This window comes from Electrophorus electricus, chromosome 2 (genome assembly GCF_041902795.1).
Source record: "Electrophorus electricus isolate QZ-2024a chromosome 2, ASM4190279v1, whole genome shotgun sequence".
Classification (NCBI taxonomy): Eukaryota; Metazoa; Chordata; class Actinopteri; order Gymnotiformes; family Gymnotidae; genus Electrophorus; species Electrophorus electricus.
This window is the reverse complement of record NC_137498.1, coordinates 35,273,173-35,291,349: the sequence shown is the minus strand read 5'-3', so window position 1 is coordinate 35,291,349 and position 18,177 is coordinate 35,273,173. Positions and strand designations below refer to the sequence as shown.

Sequence of the window (18,177 nt, the reverse complement as noted above, 5' to 3'; positions counted from 1 at the left end):
CCAAGCTGTACAACTGAGTATCATGGGCACAAAACCTGACTCAGGATGGGAAGAAAGTCTCATATCCAGGTTTTGTGTGATGATCTAAGTTCAGTCGCACGCTGTGCTAACTTGCGGCAGTGCTTTCTGCACAGATTCAGGTACAGCTCCCTGTCACTCAGCTGTCTCTCAACAGCACACTGTGCAAAAATAACAAATAAAAGAAATAGAACTAGAAATTACATGAATATTCCTTTGATAAAATAACAGCATTAAAGTGCATGTTAGTGGAAGACCTTAAGGTGTTTATGAGGAATAATAGCATAAGGCAGCATCTTATCATTCTTTTTTAGTGCCTGTAGTCATAGAGGCTGTTTAGATGCCCTATTCCCTGTTTAAAGCATTCTCCCTTTCTGTCTTGCAGCCCATGTTTTCACTCTGCATGTACCTCAGACAAAATTAAATGGTGTATCCCTAAAGGAACCTAACAAAAATGCTACAGGTTCTGGTGTCACCTCTATCTTATATTACTTGCTTACCCTAGTTTCTGAAATCCCCACCCAGAAACCTTTTTCTTCAGTGTGATAGCTTTTTATACCTTGGTTAAGGTCTAATTACCCTAATTCAAAAGGCATGTGATGGAATGAGACATTAGTGGATCCAAAATGTCACATATTATATTTCCCTGTGAATTACCCACCGGAAATTGTCTGACATATTTGCCTTGCCCCATAGAGATTTAAAAGCAGTTAGGCTATCCTGCACAGAAGTGATTGAGATAGAAGACTTTAGTCTTTGTGCATGACCACCTATCAATATCTATGCATGTAACTTGGGAAGGGGGTATCCATCTTATAAGAAGCACTGCAGCCAATTTGGGTAAACAAAAAGCATGGCAGGAGAGGTAGTGGAAACAACTCTTCTGCCTTATCTAGTTAGAGCACACTGGGATGTTTACGATACAATTGTGGACCTAAGCAATGGTTTTGGTTACTTATCATGGCATTATTAAATAATTCTAAATGGACTGAACTGGAGTACACAGAATTCAAAAGGAGTTTTCTACTTAATCACATTTGCACCTGCACAGATTCATGTGTGGTCAATATTTTCCTCTCACAATGTACATTTCACTTTTATTATTTTTCACTTTTACTTTTGCTTTTTATTCTTTCTTTCCTTGTTTGGTTTTCTATTTATTTTTCTCTTCCTTTCAGTTTTTTATTCTCTCTGTCTCATTCAACTTTCTATCTGTCATCATTTGTCTTTTTAAGTACACCAAGGTAATTTCAAACATTTATGATATTTCATTTATTGCTGTCCATTGACATGATTGTTAACTGCTAATGTGATAGATAATTTGCTCTATGACATGTATGTTTAATCTGATATGATTGTAAAAAATAACAATAAATCCAGATTTTGTCTAAGAAAATCTGAATCGCAAACTATTTACAGATGTTACAGATGACTTTCAACACGCTGCCTATGTGTTAATTAGAATTATTAGCGATATCATGACTCATTTTGTTATTAGATTGGTTCCATTTTGATTATAATGCCTCAGTGCCTAAAACTTAGTATTGAAGTCGAGATACTACATGTTGATGCCGTTAAACCAGATATATTAAACTATACAGTCTTAAACAATACACCCTACAGCTAAGACTGACCAGTGCGGGCAATTGCACGTTTACAATTCTAGCTAGCCTTAAAAGCTTAATAAACAAGTAAATAAATGTTAGGGTCTGCTCACCACTCTCAATAATTGCAAAATGGTTTCAGCTGCTGCGCTACATGCAGGAAACACTGCTCATCCTCTGCGAGTGGGATACTGCTATGAGGTTAAATTCGATTTTAGTCAGGAAACTGAATTTCATGAAATTTGGAAATGAAAATGATGCAACCATACTGTAACCAATTTTGCACACATTTTAACCCCAATGCATGTTGGCCATAAATCCAGCCACTAGGCGGCGATGTAATATTTATTTTCTGAAACAACGCCCCGTTTCCGTTAATATGACGTCACAACAACGCTGATGTTCAAAATGGCGGATAGTCACGTCCTCAGTTTTGTGTAAATAAAGTATATAGCTAAGTATTTATTAGGCAAACCATCTGAGTTATGAACTGTCACGCGATCTAACGTGGCTATTTTTAAACATTCGAAATCACTGACATCGAGATTTTTCGTGATAAAAGAAGCAGTGGCTGGTAATTGTAATATAAGGTAATATAAGGACTCTTAACCAGCTACGGTAGCTAGCTAAGATAGCTAACCAGGGTCATCTGCTAGGCTAGCTGGCTAGCTAATAAACCGATATGTTTAGGAGCTTCATTCTTTGTTGATAGACAATTTGTAGCTGACTAATTAGATGATTTAGGTGCCTAGTCCGTCGTAGGTCTTAGTCCTAAAACGGGGTTCTTGCCATTTATAATTACAACAACCACCAACCTCTTTTAGGTTGTTAACGCTAGCCACCTAACTTAGCAATGTAACGCTAGCTAGCTATGGTTTTAGCAGCCTAACAGTTGTTTACTAAATCGAGTTTTTGCTGTCTCTCGTGATAACTTAATTTAGCCAGCTGGCTATATAAAATGTGAAAAAAGTAATATCTCACACAAATACCATGCGTCATATAGTTAGCTAGCTTAGCTAACTAGTTAGCTAACTACTTTATTTTTGAAAATTATTTATCAACATATGACAGCTGTCCAACTATCGTTTGTTCATTTGTTTTGTGTAGGGAGCTTCGACATAACTCACCTCCCTTAAATCATGTGTGTTTAAGGTGCTCGTTTTTTACCAGGTTCAGGAAAGCTTACATGAAGCGCTGAAATATTTATAAAGCTTCATCGTCGTTTGTGTGGACGTGGATCGGAGGGATGGAGAGTGACTGTAGGATTCCGATGTCGTGTTTCAAACCCAGAGTTCTGGCACTCCACGCGCTCTTTTGGGGATTGGTGTCATTCAGGTTAGTAGAAAATATGCAATGTTATTATGATGTAGACTGATGAATGATTCGTTTCTGGCTCCCTACTGTGTAACATGGAGAGGTGGATACTACAGGAGCTTGAGTTCTGATATTTGTGATGTTTATCTTTGCCTTCTACACCTTTCTGTAATGTATTTTCAGAGTGTTCGGTGCAGCTCTTCTCAGTGAAGAGAAAACCACAGGTACATGAAGATGTCTTACCAATGGCCATACTCTTAATCACAAAGAAGCCTATCTAGAGCACACTAAAACTCTTACAACCCAGTTGGAAATAAAATCTACATGTTTGTAATGCTGCTATTTGTTTCTGAATTGCAGGAACAAAGGTGGTGACCATGCCATGTTGGCAAATGGAAGAGTTTGTTGTTGCTACAGAATGCACCATGTGTAATGGTTTTCAAGCGGTGAGAACCATTTTTAAATAAGCAGATATATAATATCTATTGTAACCCTTATAATTTGTGTGCATTTTCCCAGAGGGATCACTCAGCATTTTTGCTTTGATTCTACTCAGCACATACTGTAAAGATGCTTACAGTTTCTTTGTCTTGTGTGATGCCCCCTGGCCCCTCATAATCTCTCCAGAAGAGGATAGTGGCCTGCAGCCAGACAGGATATGTGGAAAGGATTAACTGCACCAAGTCCAACAAAGATGAGTACAAAAGGTGAGTGCCCCTTTCAGTCTTGCTTTTTTGTTGTTTCTGTTTAGCACTAAGAGTGAGCTACTGTAGTGTCCTTAAAAACTTTTGTTGTAGTTAAGTTATGTGATCATCCACTCTGTCTTTCTCTCTTTGTTCATGGTAGCTGCCGCTCTGCAGTGATGGAGGAGCACCTCTTCTGGAAATTTGAGGGTGCCATGTTGGGGCTCACTGTTGTCTTTGCACTGTTAGTGGTTATCCGACAACAATCCTTAGACCGCCAAGCCTCGGAAAAGGTTCGCCGGCAGATAGAATCTATTTAGTATGGTATTAAAGACTGCTGCAGAAATATGACCAAGAGGTTAAGTGCTCCATGGTTTTCAGCAAAGATTCAGTGTTAGAGCACAGCTGTTGTAACCAGTTCACCTCACAGGATACATGCGTCACATGGATTGTGGACGTTGGACATTCATGCACAGTGTTTCTGGCTGAGAGGACACAATGTTCCTTTTCTTTCTGACATTAAATGTAGACAACAGTTTGCTGCTTCCATAAGAAATTGACCCTTTCCCCAGATTGTTCGTGCTATTTCTACAGTAATCTCCTTTTAACTGTGAAGCTCAAGAAATTGAATAGGGGGATTAGCATCAAAATCAAACAGACAAAATGTGTTGTCCTATGTACAAGCAGAGTATGTAAGTTTGTAATTATTTTTTAAAATACTATGTGCTTTTTAGGTGTGTGTGGTCCATGCCTTTAATTTTGCAAAATATGATTTGCCATAATTTCCAATATAATCACACCTAAAATGGCACCTAATCACATCTCCCCTTACCGTACCTGTCTGTGTGTAAAACAGCGAGAGAGAGACCAGGGATGTAACCAGGAATGATTGTATGCTCAATCCCAAATTAAACCTGAGAGAATTTTACTTTCAATTTTCAGAGATAACTCATCCCTTCTTTTTAAATTTACATATCTACACTTTGAGGTGTTCTCAAATTTATTTTCAAAAGTCCAATGTTTGGGTTGTTCATCTTGCAGTTTTCGGTTCTATACTATGTTTTTATCTGTTTGTCTTGTGTATGGTGTGGGTGAGCGTGTGTCCCATATTTTTTTTTACAGTATCCACACACATGCCAGGCATCACTGCTGCTACTGACTTTCCTTAATCTAAAACTCAGCCCTCTTTTAAATCTATATATGACAAAAATGTAAAAATATGCAGTATGCTAACACAAATGTTGCATTTTTAAACTAGGTAATTGATAATGAATAGAGACATGTATTTTCTGGTTTACAGCTGATTTTATTTATTTTGAACACCGTACCCATCTGGTCTTGCATGGTCCATCAGTGTAAGGCAAGCTTGCAAGAGTTATGACATGTTTTGTCTTTTTTGTTGCTGCACAAGATTATAACTAAAGAAAACTGCATGCTCTTGACTAAGATTTTCTTCCTTGGCCAGTTTTAGTGGTCCTCCCAAACTCAATAATGTATTTTTATGAAAAATGTGAGAACTTTCTTATTCTCTGTATCTAAAAGGAGAACTGGGGAATAAAGTAAATATAGTCTATATGCTATGTATTTTTTAAGTCTTTGATATCCCTTGACTAAAGTACAAACACTTGGTATCTCTACATGAGAATAAGTGTTTTACATTTTCCAGCAATAGCAAAGCAATGTTAGATTAAAAACTCTTTAGGAAAAAGTGAGTACACCTTGATCCTTTAGCACAAGAGCAGACGTGGCCATGCTGAGAGTTTCTTAATACGGGACAATAACTTCCAGTGTTGCACTGTGGAGAGGAAAAGATACAGAGAACATATGATGAATATGTGCAATATAGTTTTTGCCGAAATACTGTGTGAGCGTCATCTACACAAACACCAAAACCAAAAATACTACATAGAACGTGCCCTTCCTTACTTTGATTTTAATCCACTAGGTGTTGCTGAAGCGTACAGTGAATGCATTGTGTGATTATGTTAAGAGGAGTATATCGTCTATACAGCCAAGATTTTTGTTTATCTAGCAACAGCGACTTATTGCCTTTGAGAGCATAGAAATACCATAATTGTTATTCTCCTTCTTTTTAAATGCCTGCAAACTCCTGGAAGACGACCGAAGGTCTTCCGTAACAAAGCCATGCTATTTGTCTCGAGGCTTTCGTAGTTGGATTTCATCTATGAAGATAATACTTTCGTTAATAATTTTATTAGATGCCTATATAAGCATGCTTAGCAAAAATGATTGTAATAGAATGATCAGTGCACGAGCTACACCGAATTAGACTACCAATTGGTGTGTGAACTACTTTGCTTGGGTCAATGAATTTGACTTACCGATTCTGTTTTGGTTACGGTAGCATCGATCGGTCTCACTTGTTGGCGTTCTTGTGGTCTTGCATTTACACTGGTAAAACATACAACTATATAAACTACAGGGAACAGTAAAGAGAATTTTGGCATAGTGTCAGTAATACCTGTGCGGCTAACCTACTCCTGCCGTTTGCGAGCATGAGTACTTGGCCGAGATATATTCGGATAAACTATGGCAGGGCCTGTGGGATCTCTCTGAGGTGCTGAGCTGCTCCACGTCATTGTAACGAACATCTGTGGATAATGGGACATTTCCAATTTTATTTTTTGTGGAAATTATAGAAATGCCTGACTGACTGAATAAACTAACTTTTTCATTAGTTTTATAGTATTAAACATGAATAGACTGTACATTCCCTGCAATATAGCTGACACGGACATGGTCAACTATTTTAGTCTACAATAATCCTATAGCCCACTTCAGAGCGGATTTGCTGACTGTGTCTGGCTCTTTTGTAGTCTCCTCTGCTGCTTTATGCAATGTGCGGCCTTTCCGCAAATATCGGTAGAATGTTGCTGATCTGTTTAGCCTACATCTAAAAGTCAGTTTCGTCATGTCACCAAACTATCATCTACCAACAAAAGATTGCGGTCATGCAATCATTTTATTCTAATGCGGTTAGATCTTTTGATGTTTTATTAAAATAAATGTCAAGGCATATCTGCCCCGGAGAAAATTACGGAAGCACGGGCTATATTATGCCATCTTATGATGTTGGGAAAAGGTCAAATTCAGAATCAGAGTGGGGTTTTCTCTGGAACAGATAAGGGCACAGCGCCATTAATCCTCAGCTCTGATTTAATAGTGAGCCCGTCTAGAGATACCAGACTATGTAAAGTTCATCACTGAGCCAAAAACCCTTGATAAGAACATCAGAGGCGAAACCTATTAGACGTATAAGATAACTAACCTCTGGTCAGCAGTAACCGGACCCGCATTAGTCACTGAACAGTATTAGAGGGAAACTTTGTTCCTTTCAATCCCTTTGATAAGTGTCTTCTTAATTAGCTGCTGTCTTTCTGAGTACATCGTATAAATCGTAATATTGCTTCAAGAACGTCGTCGCCCAAGTGAGAGCACATATCACATTGATTAATACAATGACTGTATGGTTAAGACATTTCCCCTGAATTTCTATGCCCGTGTCAACTTTTCGATTATATATATATATATATATATATATATATATATATATATATATATATATATATATATATATATATATATATATATATATATATCCATTTTCTATTTCTAAGATGTTTTAACATGTTTCAACATTTTAACATGCCTATTGTAAAAGGGTGCAAACTACAGATACAAATCTGTAGCTTCATTAATTAGACATTATGCAGAATCAATGAGCCTTAAAGACATTTTTATTAAACAAAAATAAATCAGGTAAAGTTTGGATCGTATACATACATGGCAAGATTGCGAACATTACAATTTTAAGACATAGCTCATGTAAATTCACACACTGAACGATGCCCGTTAAGTAAGCTCCCGGCTAGTTGCAGTCTCGGAAAAGTGTTCGCGCGACGTCAATCAGTAGCAGCGCAGGAAGAAGGTGTTGCACGCGGTCCCTCTCGTACAGTCACACAGTCGCCCAATGCGCGGTCCGTGCTTCATGGCACAGCGTTCTCCCAAATCGCACTAAAAAGAAAAAAAAGAGAAGAAACGTGCTTTTTCCTTATTTAAAGATAATAAAATTCATTTGTTAATGATTCCATATTGTCATAGATTGATTTTCTGATATACATATATACATACAAAATAACAATCCATTAATATTTGCAAAACGTTTTTTTTCGATTTTGAGTGCTCTACATGAACTAAACTATGCTTTACCCTCGGAATGACACTAGCTTTTTTCTCCAGCAATATCCGATTGCCCTCGTCTCGTTCTAAGAGTTTTCCGAATGCTTCAGCCTGTGAGAAGAAAGAATTAATGAACATATCCGAGTCAATTTTCCGATGTAGATCACAAAGGTTATGAAATTGATTTCAGAGAATTTGAAACAAATTACTTGTGTAGCCAACTTATCTTATCAGATAACTATCAGACTTATCTTTACCATCGTTATTATTAATAGCCTTTTCATTTCAGCGATAACAGCGATATTTACAGTATAATAGTGTAATTATACTTCAATGAAGACTCGGGGAAAGTAACCCAGATCGCAAAACAACCTTTACAAAAGTTAGATTCCACAATATGATTAGTTCTTACCAAGTCTCTGGTAACAAATTGATCCTCTTGCGTTGACAGTCTGTTATCCAGTGACATCTGACCCTGGCAGACGACGCTGAACACAATGCATGCACCTAGGTACAGTGCTGCTTTGACGCTGTCCATGGTTCTGGATGCTTTGGCGTAGTCAAGTGTTGGTTAAAAACACTTTACTTCTCTTTTTCCGAGTAAGCGATACTAACACTCGAAGTTTCCGTTGACGTCTTCACTCTTTACTACTTGATGCTGTTGTGTCACTGGACTGCTTTTAAGTTTTCCCTATTTATACGATTTGAGTACGGGGCTGATATATTCATGTAACGTCATTACCTTCATCTCCAAATCCTATTTTTCTACAGGTGCAAATAAGTATCAAGAACAAATGACAACACTGCTTTGACATCCCAAAGGAGAAAAAGGAGGAGACAGCGAGTCTGTCATATCTGTCTCTATAGCTATTGTTTACATAGCAAGGGATTTATTACATTCATCCACTAGAACCCACAGGTCACTTTTGCTTTTTAGGGAAAAAAAAAAAAAAAAGATTTTAGAAAAATATAAAAACCAAGAAATAAATATGAAAAATCTTGGGATTTGCAAGACTAAGACCATAATACCTTTTAACAAGGTAAAGATGTAGTTTTGCATTAACATGCTTCTCAGTGGTCATATCTCTGTGAAGAATCAACAGTTCATGAAAATTCAATATTTAAATTGTTATTACATGTTGGGTTATATATGTATGTAAAATAGTTGAGTAAAAGCTTGTGTCATAATTATTAAATATTCCATATTATTATATAAGAAACATCTCGTGGATGTACTAGGACGCATCATCAGTGATGTAACCTGGAGTCATTGGATGTTTCGGGTCTCTCAACATTAGACAGGGGGCCCAGCCGGGGTTGATCAAGCCCTGACTTGCGTCCCAGCAGCTAGCCATGGATCAGCCCTTTTGAGCCAAAGCCATCTTGTGGCTTTCTCTGTGGCTTCAGTTGCAGATTGTATGGCCCTCTTCTTAGCCATTCCTGAGGTGCCCAGTCAACTAAGAGCTCTACAGAGGGAGCAACCTGCAAAGCCCCTACAGCCCACTTCTATGGGCTCATAGCTCATCCTCCAGCCTCTGCCTCTGCACATCTCCAACAGTACCTGGTACTTGGCAGGCTTCCTCTTGTTGGCTTCCGCCATGCACTCTTCCAAGGGCCCTGTAAGTTCCAGCATGATAAGTTGTTTAGAAGCAGCAGAGGTGATGATCATGTCTGGGCAAAGTGATTTTTCAGGTATATGCTGAGGAAACCTCAGATGCCTTCCCAGATTAACCTGGAGTTGCCAGTCGGAGGCTGTATGGAGGAGGCCCGTTGTTGCTGTTCTGGGTCGTGTCTGAGGTTTATCTCCCACTTTGATAAAGGTGATTACCTTCTTTTGGGCATGATGGTGTTTGCTGGTGCTAATGGCCAAGGCTATGCTCTCAGCAACTGCCTTAAGCACCTGGTCGTGGGGCCACCGATAGCAATCTGCCATCCACATGTGCCTCTGGGCAGCTGTTGAGGAGATGTTCCAAAGAGCCTCTTCCGGAGCAAAGGAGGCAGGTAGGTATGTCGTTCTTTCCCCAAGCATGGAGGTTTGCTGGACTTGGCAGGACATCATAAACCACCTGCACGAGGAACCGGACATGATGGAAGTCTGCCTGCATGATGTTTAGCCAGGAAATCCTGCACTGCAGTGTGTTCTCCCACCTAGTTCACACTCCCCGTTGCCAGAATATGTTAGGGAGACATATTCCTATATCCTTAGATTACTTGTCTATACACCTATAAGATTACACCTGTTGAGATGAAATAGGCTGCTTCTCTCCCACTGTTATTCCTGCGCTTAGTCTATAATTTAACTTTGCTATCTTACAGAAAAATGACAAAATTCTGATATTACCTCCACACCAACCTGTTCCACTTCAACCATTTAACTGGACTGTCTTTAAGAATGAAGAATGATATTCTGATCATCTCACCACCTCAACCTCTCTCATTACTTCCATCTATTCCCCTCACCTAGTAGTATAACTAATGCACATTTAATGACTCATGATAGGTAAGTCTAGCTCTTCCCACCCTAGCTCCAATAGGTGTGAAATTGAAGGAAGTGTAGGTGCGAAATAGATCGTCTTGGGACCCTTGCTTGAAAGTGATTACGATCAAAAGTATTCAAAACTATATTTAGGATCTAGATCTTCTGTGGGTCTTAAAGCTAACAGTGTCTGAAATAAGAATTCACATACATCAGAGTTTAATTTTGAGCAAGATCTGGATTCAAGCAATTTAGGCTTAAGCTTTTTTGAAAAAGTACCATGTATGGTTATAAAAAGTATTTGAATAACATTAATACATTTTGAACCTATTAGTGTGGTGAAAATCAGATATTAACTGTTGAAATAATGTGATGCAGGGCAGTGTCAAGGGAGAGATAAGACACAGACACAAAATACCTACATTAATACTCTTCTTAAGTGCATTTTTATATACCCAACATAACAACAAATTTTACATTTAATAAATTCAATTCATGATTTGCTTATTGGTTAAGAGGAAGACCATAGAAGTCTAGCAGGTGGACATTCCACATGTGTGTGAGAGTGTGTATTTGTGTGGGATGCCCCTTATATTATTCAGAGAGTCATGGTCTCCCATGGTCATACATCTCCACACTATCAGGCCATTAATCAACATTTAACATGGCCACCACTGTAACTGTGTATAAAATAGGTATTGCTTAGTGTGTCACGAAGGAATTTTTGGCTTACATAGCTATGTTTCTCCACAAGGGTCTGTCTAAGGAGGCCACTATTATTGTATTTTCATTGCTAATAAATGTTTTTGATTCTTAGTTCCATTTTTCAAACGTTTTCACAGCAAAAGAATGTTCTATTTGGACCAAGCCATAAACAAGCAACCAGTGAAAAAAATTCTAAATTCTTTATATGTGCTGTCCAATCTTAACCAGCCAGTAAAACTGTATAAGAGATTATTTGCTTACAATTAATAATCTTGTTATAATCACCTCCAAATGCTAACATGAAAATAAACAGGATTTTTTTTTTAAATAGATAAATAAACAATTTGCAATCAGCATGCTTATTTTCCAGGAGGTACTACAGTTAATGCTTTGGTAAGATCCACACACACCTGGCTGACACAAACAGGCTCTAAGAAACAACTATGGTATAAGTTTTACTGGCCAACATTTCAAGCGTCTTTGATCACGTAGGTCACAGGAATTTGATTCAACTGACCTCCATCGACAAATACTCAATGGGTTGCAGTTATTTGACTTGATAAAAACAAATGGATTCTTTAGTTCACAGAAAAAGGTAACATGTGGTGTCCTGCAAGGAGGGGTTATTTCTTCATACTCGTTTCTTTTACACACATTGACATGACAACATGTCTCCGCTGAAACATTAGACACAAGGCATGCTGACAAAAGAGAGAAGAGAGTACAACAAGAGGCAGATGTTTTGCAGAAATTGGCTACAGATAACAGAAAGAAAGGGAAAAAAGCCTGTTGAACTCTAAATCTGCTTTTCAAAAAATGCACCACAGACCCTTTATTTTGGGAGGGCAGATAGCTCCAGTGGTCACAAATGCAAAAGATCTGGGCTATCACTTAGAAAATAGCTTAAACTGTGATCTTTATATTAACCTGTATTTGAGAAAAGCCTTAAAGGTTTGCATTTTTTCAGTGTTATGGTGAGAAACAAGATACCCCAGTGAGCCTTCAACACTATATTCAATACTGATTAGGCCATGTCTGAAATATGCTGGCTGTACAAAAAACAAGAGCTGGCCTTAAAAATAAGAGCAATTGACATAATAGCAAAACCTAACTGAAATCTAAAAATCTATCTCCAGTTCTTACCACTTTGTAGTCAAGAAGACAAAAACCTGCTTGTCTGCACTGAGTCATCCTGCAAATGATTTACTCCCACAGAAAAGAATAGTGAGGCCAGGCATGGGCCTCAGGAATAGAAATCATCTGACCTGCACAGGTGCAAGGACAAAGAGACTGAGACATGGAACACTGATCACAGCTATCAGACCTTTTAACGCTCATTTGTGACTTTTTATGATTTTTCACTTTGCAGTATTTTGTGTCAGTCTTGAATGTCAACTTTTTTTTTGTTTCTTTGTTTGTTTTGTTTGTTTTTGTTTAAAAGTTATGGTTTTAAAATATGTAATATTTTTTATATTTTAATATCATGAATTTGATTATTTTTCATGAGGATAGTGCATTTATGTCTATGTATAAACTTGCTCATTTCAGTTTTAACTGTGACACAGAGTGGAATAATTTGAGGTAATTTGAGGCAGTTAATACATTTGAGGTAGTTATAAATTGAGAGACAAAAGTGATGTAATATGTAAGATATAATATGCTTATGTTTAATGCTATAAGATCAGCCAAACTCATCAGTCCTGATCTTCTTAGATCTTTCTACTACCTTTCACATGGTTAATGTTACAGTTCACCTACCACTGAAACATGAGAGCATGAACAAAGAGAAATTCTGCTTGGACTCACCCAGATTAACAATCACAACTGAAGAGGGATGAAATAAAGGGGAAATGTCACTGCTTGGATAGAACATTTACTGCGTCTGAGAAAGAATTGTCAGAATGCAAATGTAATCCAATAGTACCACAATGAAATGAGGGCTACCATGAGGGCATGATGTGTGTTCCAGCTGTGGATGTGCAGAATATGATCATGACTAATATAACTATAGTTAAACACCAATATAGGCTTCCTGACTTAGTGGCAAGTTACCTTCATACAGTATGCTAGTAGATATGAATGCAGCAATAAGCACCATACCAACAAACTGGCATATGCCACTGGAGTAGTCTTGATTCAAACCTTAAGATGCAAAATGCAAACAACAGGGCACTCCCACTGTACCATTTCCATTACATCAACAGATGTATGTGGAATATTACTGTGGAACATTAACACCAAGGTTGACCCAGTGTTGATAGAGGCACTTGGGGCTAGCACCCCTAAACTGGCTCCAACCGTTCCCAGGTTGGCGGAGTGGCTCCAACAGTTCCAAGGAATGACAACATCAATTTCAGTCCAGAAAATATATACATATACAAATATATACACTGAATGGCCATATTATTAGAGACACCTGCCCGTCCATGATTTTAGCTTCCATGTATGGAAATTAGATGTCATGTTTTCATCCTCTAGCCTGCCTCCCACAAACTACTTTAACCATAATCTTCTTGTGCATTTCCAATCTCAAATCACCTGTGTCTCAATATCCTAAATGTGTCTCTGTATTTAAACCCCTCTGTTTGTAGTTTACTTGGTTAAATCTTATGCTGCTCTGCCTTAGCATTTCCAAGCTAATCTGTACTCTTCTTCCCTTTTCATCCTATGCATAGCTTTTTCAGTATGCCCCTTTTGCCTGTTCTTAAAAAGGGGTCAGATTAGGATGTCAAGAATCATTCTTATACACAGGAGGTGTACAGTCAGGTAAACTGTAATTGAATACTACACTGGTGCTCCAGCTATGTCCAAAAACCTGTTCCTTAGCATAGATGGGCTATAACAGCAGTCAACCAGTTTGAGTGACATTGGTGTCTAAGGGAATCAGAAAGACATGACTTCAGTGGGAAAAAGGGTGCGAAACATTGGATCACTGAGCTGTGGAACAATTGCCTGTTCAAATAAATCCAGGTTTCAGTTGCACCATGCAGATGGAGTAATGGTGTGGGGTATGTTTTCTTGGCACATCTGTGTCCACTAATATCTGTAGACTAATAGGGCTTACCTAAATGTTGTGGCTAGCCAAGTACATCCTTTCATGGCAACTGTTCACACAAGGGTAGAAAGACCCTGTCAGCAGGAAAATGCACCATGCCACAAGGGTTATACATAGATTGGTTCTAGGAACATGACAGTGAGCTTTCCTTGCTTGCCTAGCCATCAAAGTCCCCAGATTTCAGTCCTAGAGAGCATTTCTGGGACAAGGTAGAATGGGCTGTTCAGAGCATGTCATTACTACCATCTAATTTACAGCAACTGTGAGAAGCTATCCTGTCTGTATGGGCCAAGATTCCTGCAGAACAATTTCAACATCTAGTGGAATCTATGCCACGACTATTTGCTGCAGTTCTGAAGACAGAAGTAGATTCAGTGTGATGATGGATGGATGGATGGATGGATGGATGGATGGATGGATGGATGGTCAGTCAAAATTGCATTACAAAAGGTTTCCACAGATAAGTATGTATGTGTATGTGTGTGTGTGCATGTGTATTTTTATCCATTTTCTCAGACAGGGTTCTAGATTAATGGTATCCTTAGCCAAATGTACAAACATAAAGCTCTAAGGATTAGTTACATGTAGACAACATTTTGTAAGTATTGTGCTATACATTTAAACTATATTGTTATTGTTTGGTAAATATCTTACACTTACTGTCTCTGAATTTTTTGTTGTTGGCTTGTTGAAATTGTCATAATTTTGTTTTATATTTTGCATCCAGTCCCTGTAAAAAAAATGAAGAATACTATTCTTGTTATGCTGTAGAATGTTGGTTTATGTAAATATCAGAGACACCATTATACAACTTGTAATGTTAGCTGGTGTCCATGTTTTTGGGGTCAACTTGTTTTGAAGTATAATTCTTGCTGAGAAATAACTTGGTGTTCTGATAGTGTTCTGATAGAATTAGTTGGTTTTAGAGATAAGAGAAATGCAGAACTTTGAAAAAGTGAATTCAGACTGGAAAATGCTTGTTAGCAATCATCAAACTGATAACACAAATCTTTATGTGCCAAGTCATTTATTTACTCACTAATTAGATGGTACCCCTATAGGTACCCCAAACACAGTAGCAAAGACCGAAGCTCTTATCTATCTTAAATATACACACATGCATCAATGTGACCCATCAGCATACATAATGTGCAATATTTATGATAATTACGTGTATTTGCAGAGCATGTTGTGGAGCTAGTGTGTGGAATGTACAGTCATGATTAAACATGTTATATAGAGAAACAGGAACCAGTTTGTTATGACAACAGTGTCACCTGTATCCTGTTAACCTCTCACTGCTGATTAGTCTGTCCAGCACTAGTAGAATTTTGAGACTGAGAGCTGATTGGAGCTTCAAAGTCTAGTCAGAGACTACACCTTAGTCAATATAAGACTACTGAGCCAATATAAGACTACTGAGCTAGAGCCTTTTTATGTTTCTTTTTGTCATTTCTTTTGAGAGTTCATTTAATGTGGCATCCTCCTCAATCCCCCTAAAGTAAAGTCCTGCCAAAATAGGATCTCTGATCCTGTCCCCCTGTCACGGTGCGCCCCTCCTCCCAACGACTCCGTGTGTGTGTGTTTGTCTGTATTGCCACGCCCTCTCGTGTCATTCACCTGATCCTTGTTGTGTGTAATTGTCATGCATGTATATAAGTCTCATGTCTTATATTGAGGTTGTCGGTGTTTGAAACCATAGCCTGTGTGCTACTTCATAGTGTTGTGTGTTAATAAACGTCTGTGTTAACATGTCTTGTCCTTGCATTACGTCCCTGCATCACACCCCCAAAAAGTAAATCCAATAAATTTTCTCTTAAAGCCAAACATTTAATGTTAATCCATTTCTCAATGGTGCCTTAAAATGTTAACTCTCCACCAAGATGGTCTAATGAACTTCCACTGCCTGTCCATAAAGTCTTCAAATGTCTCATGCTGTCTTCAAATAAACAATGAAGGCACACCTCTTCAAGAAGCACTTGAATGATCCCTATAGCTTGCAATGTGAAACAACGGTGAATGGCAAATTAAGTAGTGAGCGAAAAAAATTTATACTAAATTGTTTTAAAAAAATGACTATTCTGGTTTTCTAAAAGTCATAGTCTGGATTTGAGGGATTTAAGTCCAGGGCAATGGAGTAGTGAGCATGGGTGAAGGGGGGTGGGTCACAGCAGGGGTGTATTGGGTGATTGAAGGGGCTATTGCAGTGGAGACAGGTTGAGGCTCAGTAACTATTATGACATCAGGAGTAGGTGTTCCTCAGCAGAAAGAGAGAATAGATTATTAGGCATGTCACTGAGCCTGCCTGTCTGTTTATTAGGCGTGTGTAAATTAGGGAACTATAATGTGCAAAGATTAGGTCTGGCTATGGAAGTACAACTAAAAGAATAGAGCCACAAGGAAACAGGCATGAGGGCTCCCTGGAACATCAGCAATCCGCTGCTCTCAGTCAACAAGCGTGAGTGACAAAAGAGAGGTGAACTGACATCATCGTAACGTCCAACTTTACCATAACTCTCAATGCCCATGGACCCCCAGATCTACACCTTTACCCAAGAAAGGAAGTATTTAATAAAATACCTGACTATACAAATAGGTTTTTAACCTAGCCTTAAATATTGATACTGTGTCTGAGTCTCAAACATTGACAAGAACGTTATTCCATTCCATAATATGGGAGCTTTATAGGAAAAGGTTCTGCCCTTGTGGTAAATTTTCTTATTAGAAAGAGCCTGCACCTTTTGATCTAAGCATACATAATAAATCATATTGCACTGGGAGTTCATTTAGGTACTGTGGGGCAAGACCTTTCAGTGCTTTGTAGGTAATTAGAAGTATTTTAAAATCAATATGATATTTTACTGGGAGCCAATGTAATGTAGCTAAAACAGGAGTAATGTGATCAGATTTTCTAATTCTAGTAAGTACTCTGGTTGCTGAACTAGCTGCTGCTTGTTTAAGCACTTAGTGGTACATCCAGATAGTAAGGCATTACAGTAGTCCAATCTGAAAATGGTAAATAGACTAGCTTTTCTGCATCATATGAAGATAGTATGCTTCTAATCCTTGAAATGTTCCTGAGGAGAAGAAAGGCTGTCCTAGAAATATTATTTACGTGAGCTTCAAACAAGAGATTGGGTTCCATAATTATACCAAGATCTTTAACTGTTAAAGAAGATGTGATTGGGAGACCCTCAATGTTCACTGTGTAATTAGAGAACAAAGTCCTATCTGACAGTGGGCCTAATAAAAACATTCTGTTCTGTAAGGATTAAATGAGAGAATGTTTTTCTTCATCCAGTGTCTGATGTCCTTTACACATCCCTCAATAATATTAAGATAATATTTGACCTCTGGTTTGGCTGAGTATCATCGGCACAGCATTAGAAACTAGCACAGTATGTATGTATAATGTCACCTACAGGTAGCATATATAAAGAAAAATGCAGGGGCCCTAGAACAGATCCTTGTGGGACACCAAAACTAACTTTAGCATACGCTAAAAAAAATTCATTCATGTTGACAAGATGGTAACGAGTGGCTAAATACATTTTATATCAAGAAAAGGACTATTACCCTAATGCCAACAATATTTCCGAGTGTATTTAATCAAATGTGACATATGTTGACAAATGCTGCACTGAAATCAAGCAATATCAGCAAAGAGACATAACCCTGGTCAGAAGCCAACAACAGGTCATCAGTACTTTAATCAGCGTTGTCTCTGTACTATGATGAGGCCTAAACCCTGACTGAAAGACTTCATGTACCAGGTTCTGATTCAGGTATGAGCTTAGCTGATGAGCTACAGCTTTTTCTTCGATCTGAAAAAGACATACATAAAGGGAAGGTTTGAGATCAGCCTGTAGTTTGACAGCTGACATGGGTCGAGGTTTTTCGAAAAGTGGTCTGATTACTGATAGTTTGAATCATTTAGGTATGTAGCTAATGTTCAAGGAAGAGATTAAATCGTTTCTCTATTGCTATGAGATCCAGGTTTTAAAATTCTAATATGTTTTGTCATACTCCACAATATTTCCATGCCAGCTTTTTAAAAGTCTTTCAGTTTTCATTTCCTGGTCTCGATCACAGTGCTCATCGCAGTCTGTTCTGAATCTGAAG

The 18,177-nt window shown here is 38.2% G+C and overlaps 2 protein-coding genes across 3 annotated transcripts; one reads left to right on the top strand and one right to left on the bottom strand.

The window, feature by feature from the left end:
- The first annotated feature begins 2,012 nt into the window (after positions 1–2,012).
- jtb (jumping translocation breakpoint) lies at positions 2,013–5,192 on the top strand. 2 transcript variants are annotated; one of them, XM_027026117.3, is made up of 6 exons: positions 2,013–2,212; positions 2,793–2,957; positions 3,120–3,160; positions 3,297–3,382; positions 3,564–3,643; positions 3,783–5,192. In XM_027026117.3, the coding sequence occupies exons 2-6, from the start codon at positions 2,869–2,871 to the stop codon at positions 3,937–3,939; spliced, it is 453 nt and encodes a 150-aa protein (XP_026881918.1). In that variant the 5' UTR covers positions 2,013–2,212; positions 2,793–2,868; the 3' UTR covers positions 3,940–5,192. The 2 variants fall into 2 exon arrangements, with proteins under 2 accessions (XP_026881918.1, XP_026881917.1); XM_027026116.3 differs by having other exon boundaries at positions 2,775–2,957.
- A 2,203-nt stretch (positions 5,193–7,395) lies between these two features.
- Positions 7,396–8,460, bottom strand: cart4 (cocaine- and amphetamine-regulated transcript 4). Its single transcript, XM_027026148.3, has 3 exons — positions 8,232–8,460; positions 7,850–7,930; positions 7,396–7,654 (listed from the first exon to the last, which is right to left on the bottom strand). The coding sequence occupies exons 1-3, from the start codon at positions 8,355–8,357 to the stop codon at positions 7,547–7,549; spliced, it is 315 nt and encodes a 104-aa protein (XP_026881949.1). The 5' UTR covers positions 8,358–8,460; the 3' UTR covers positions 7,396–7,546.
- Positions 8,461–18,177: the final 9,717 nt, after the last annotated feature.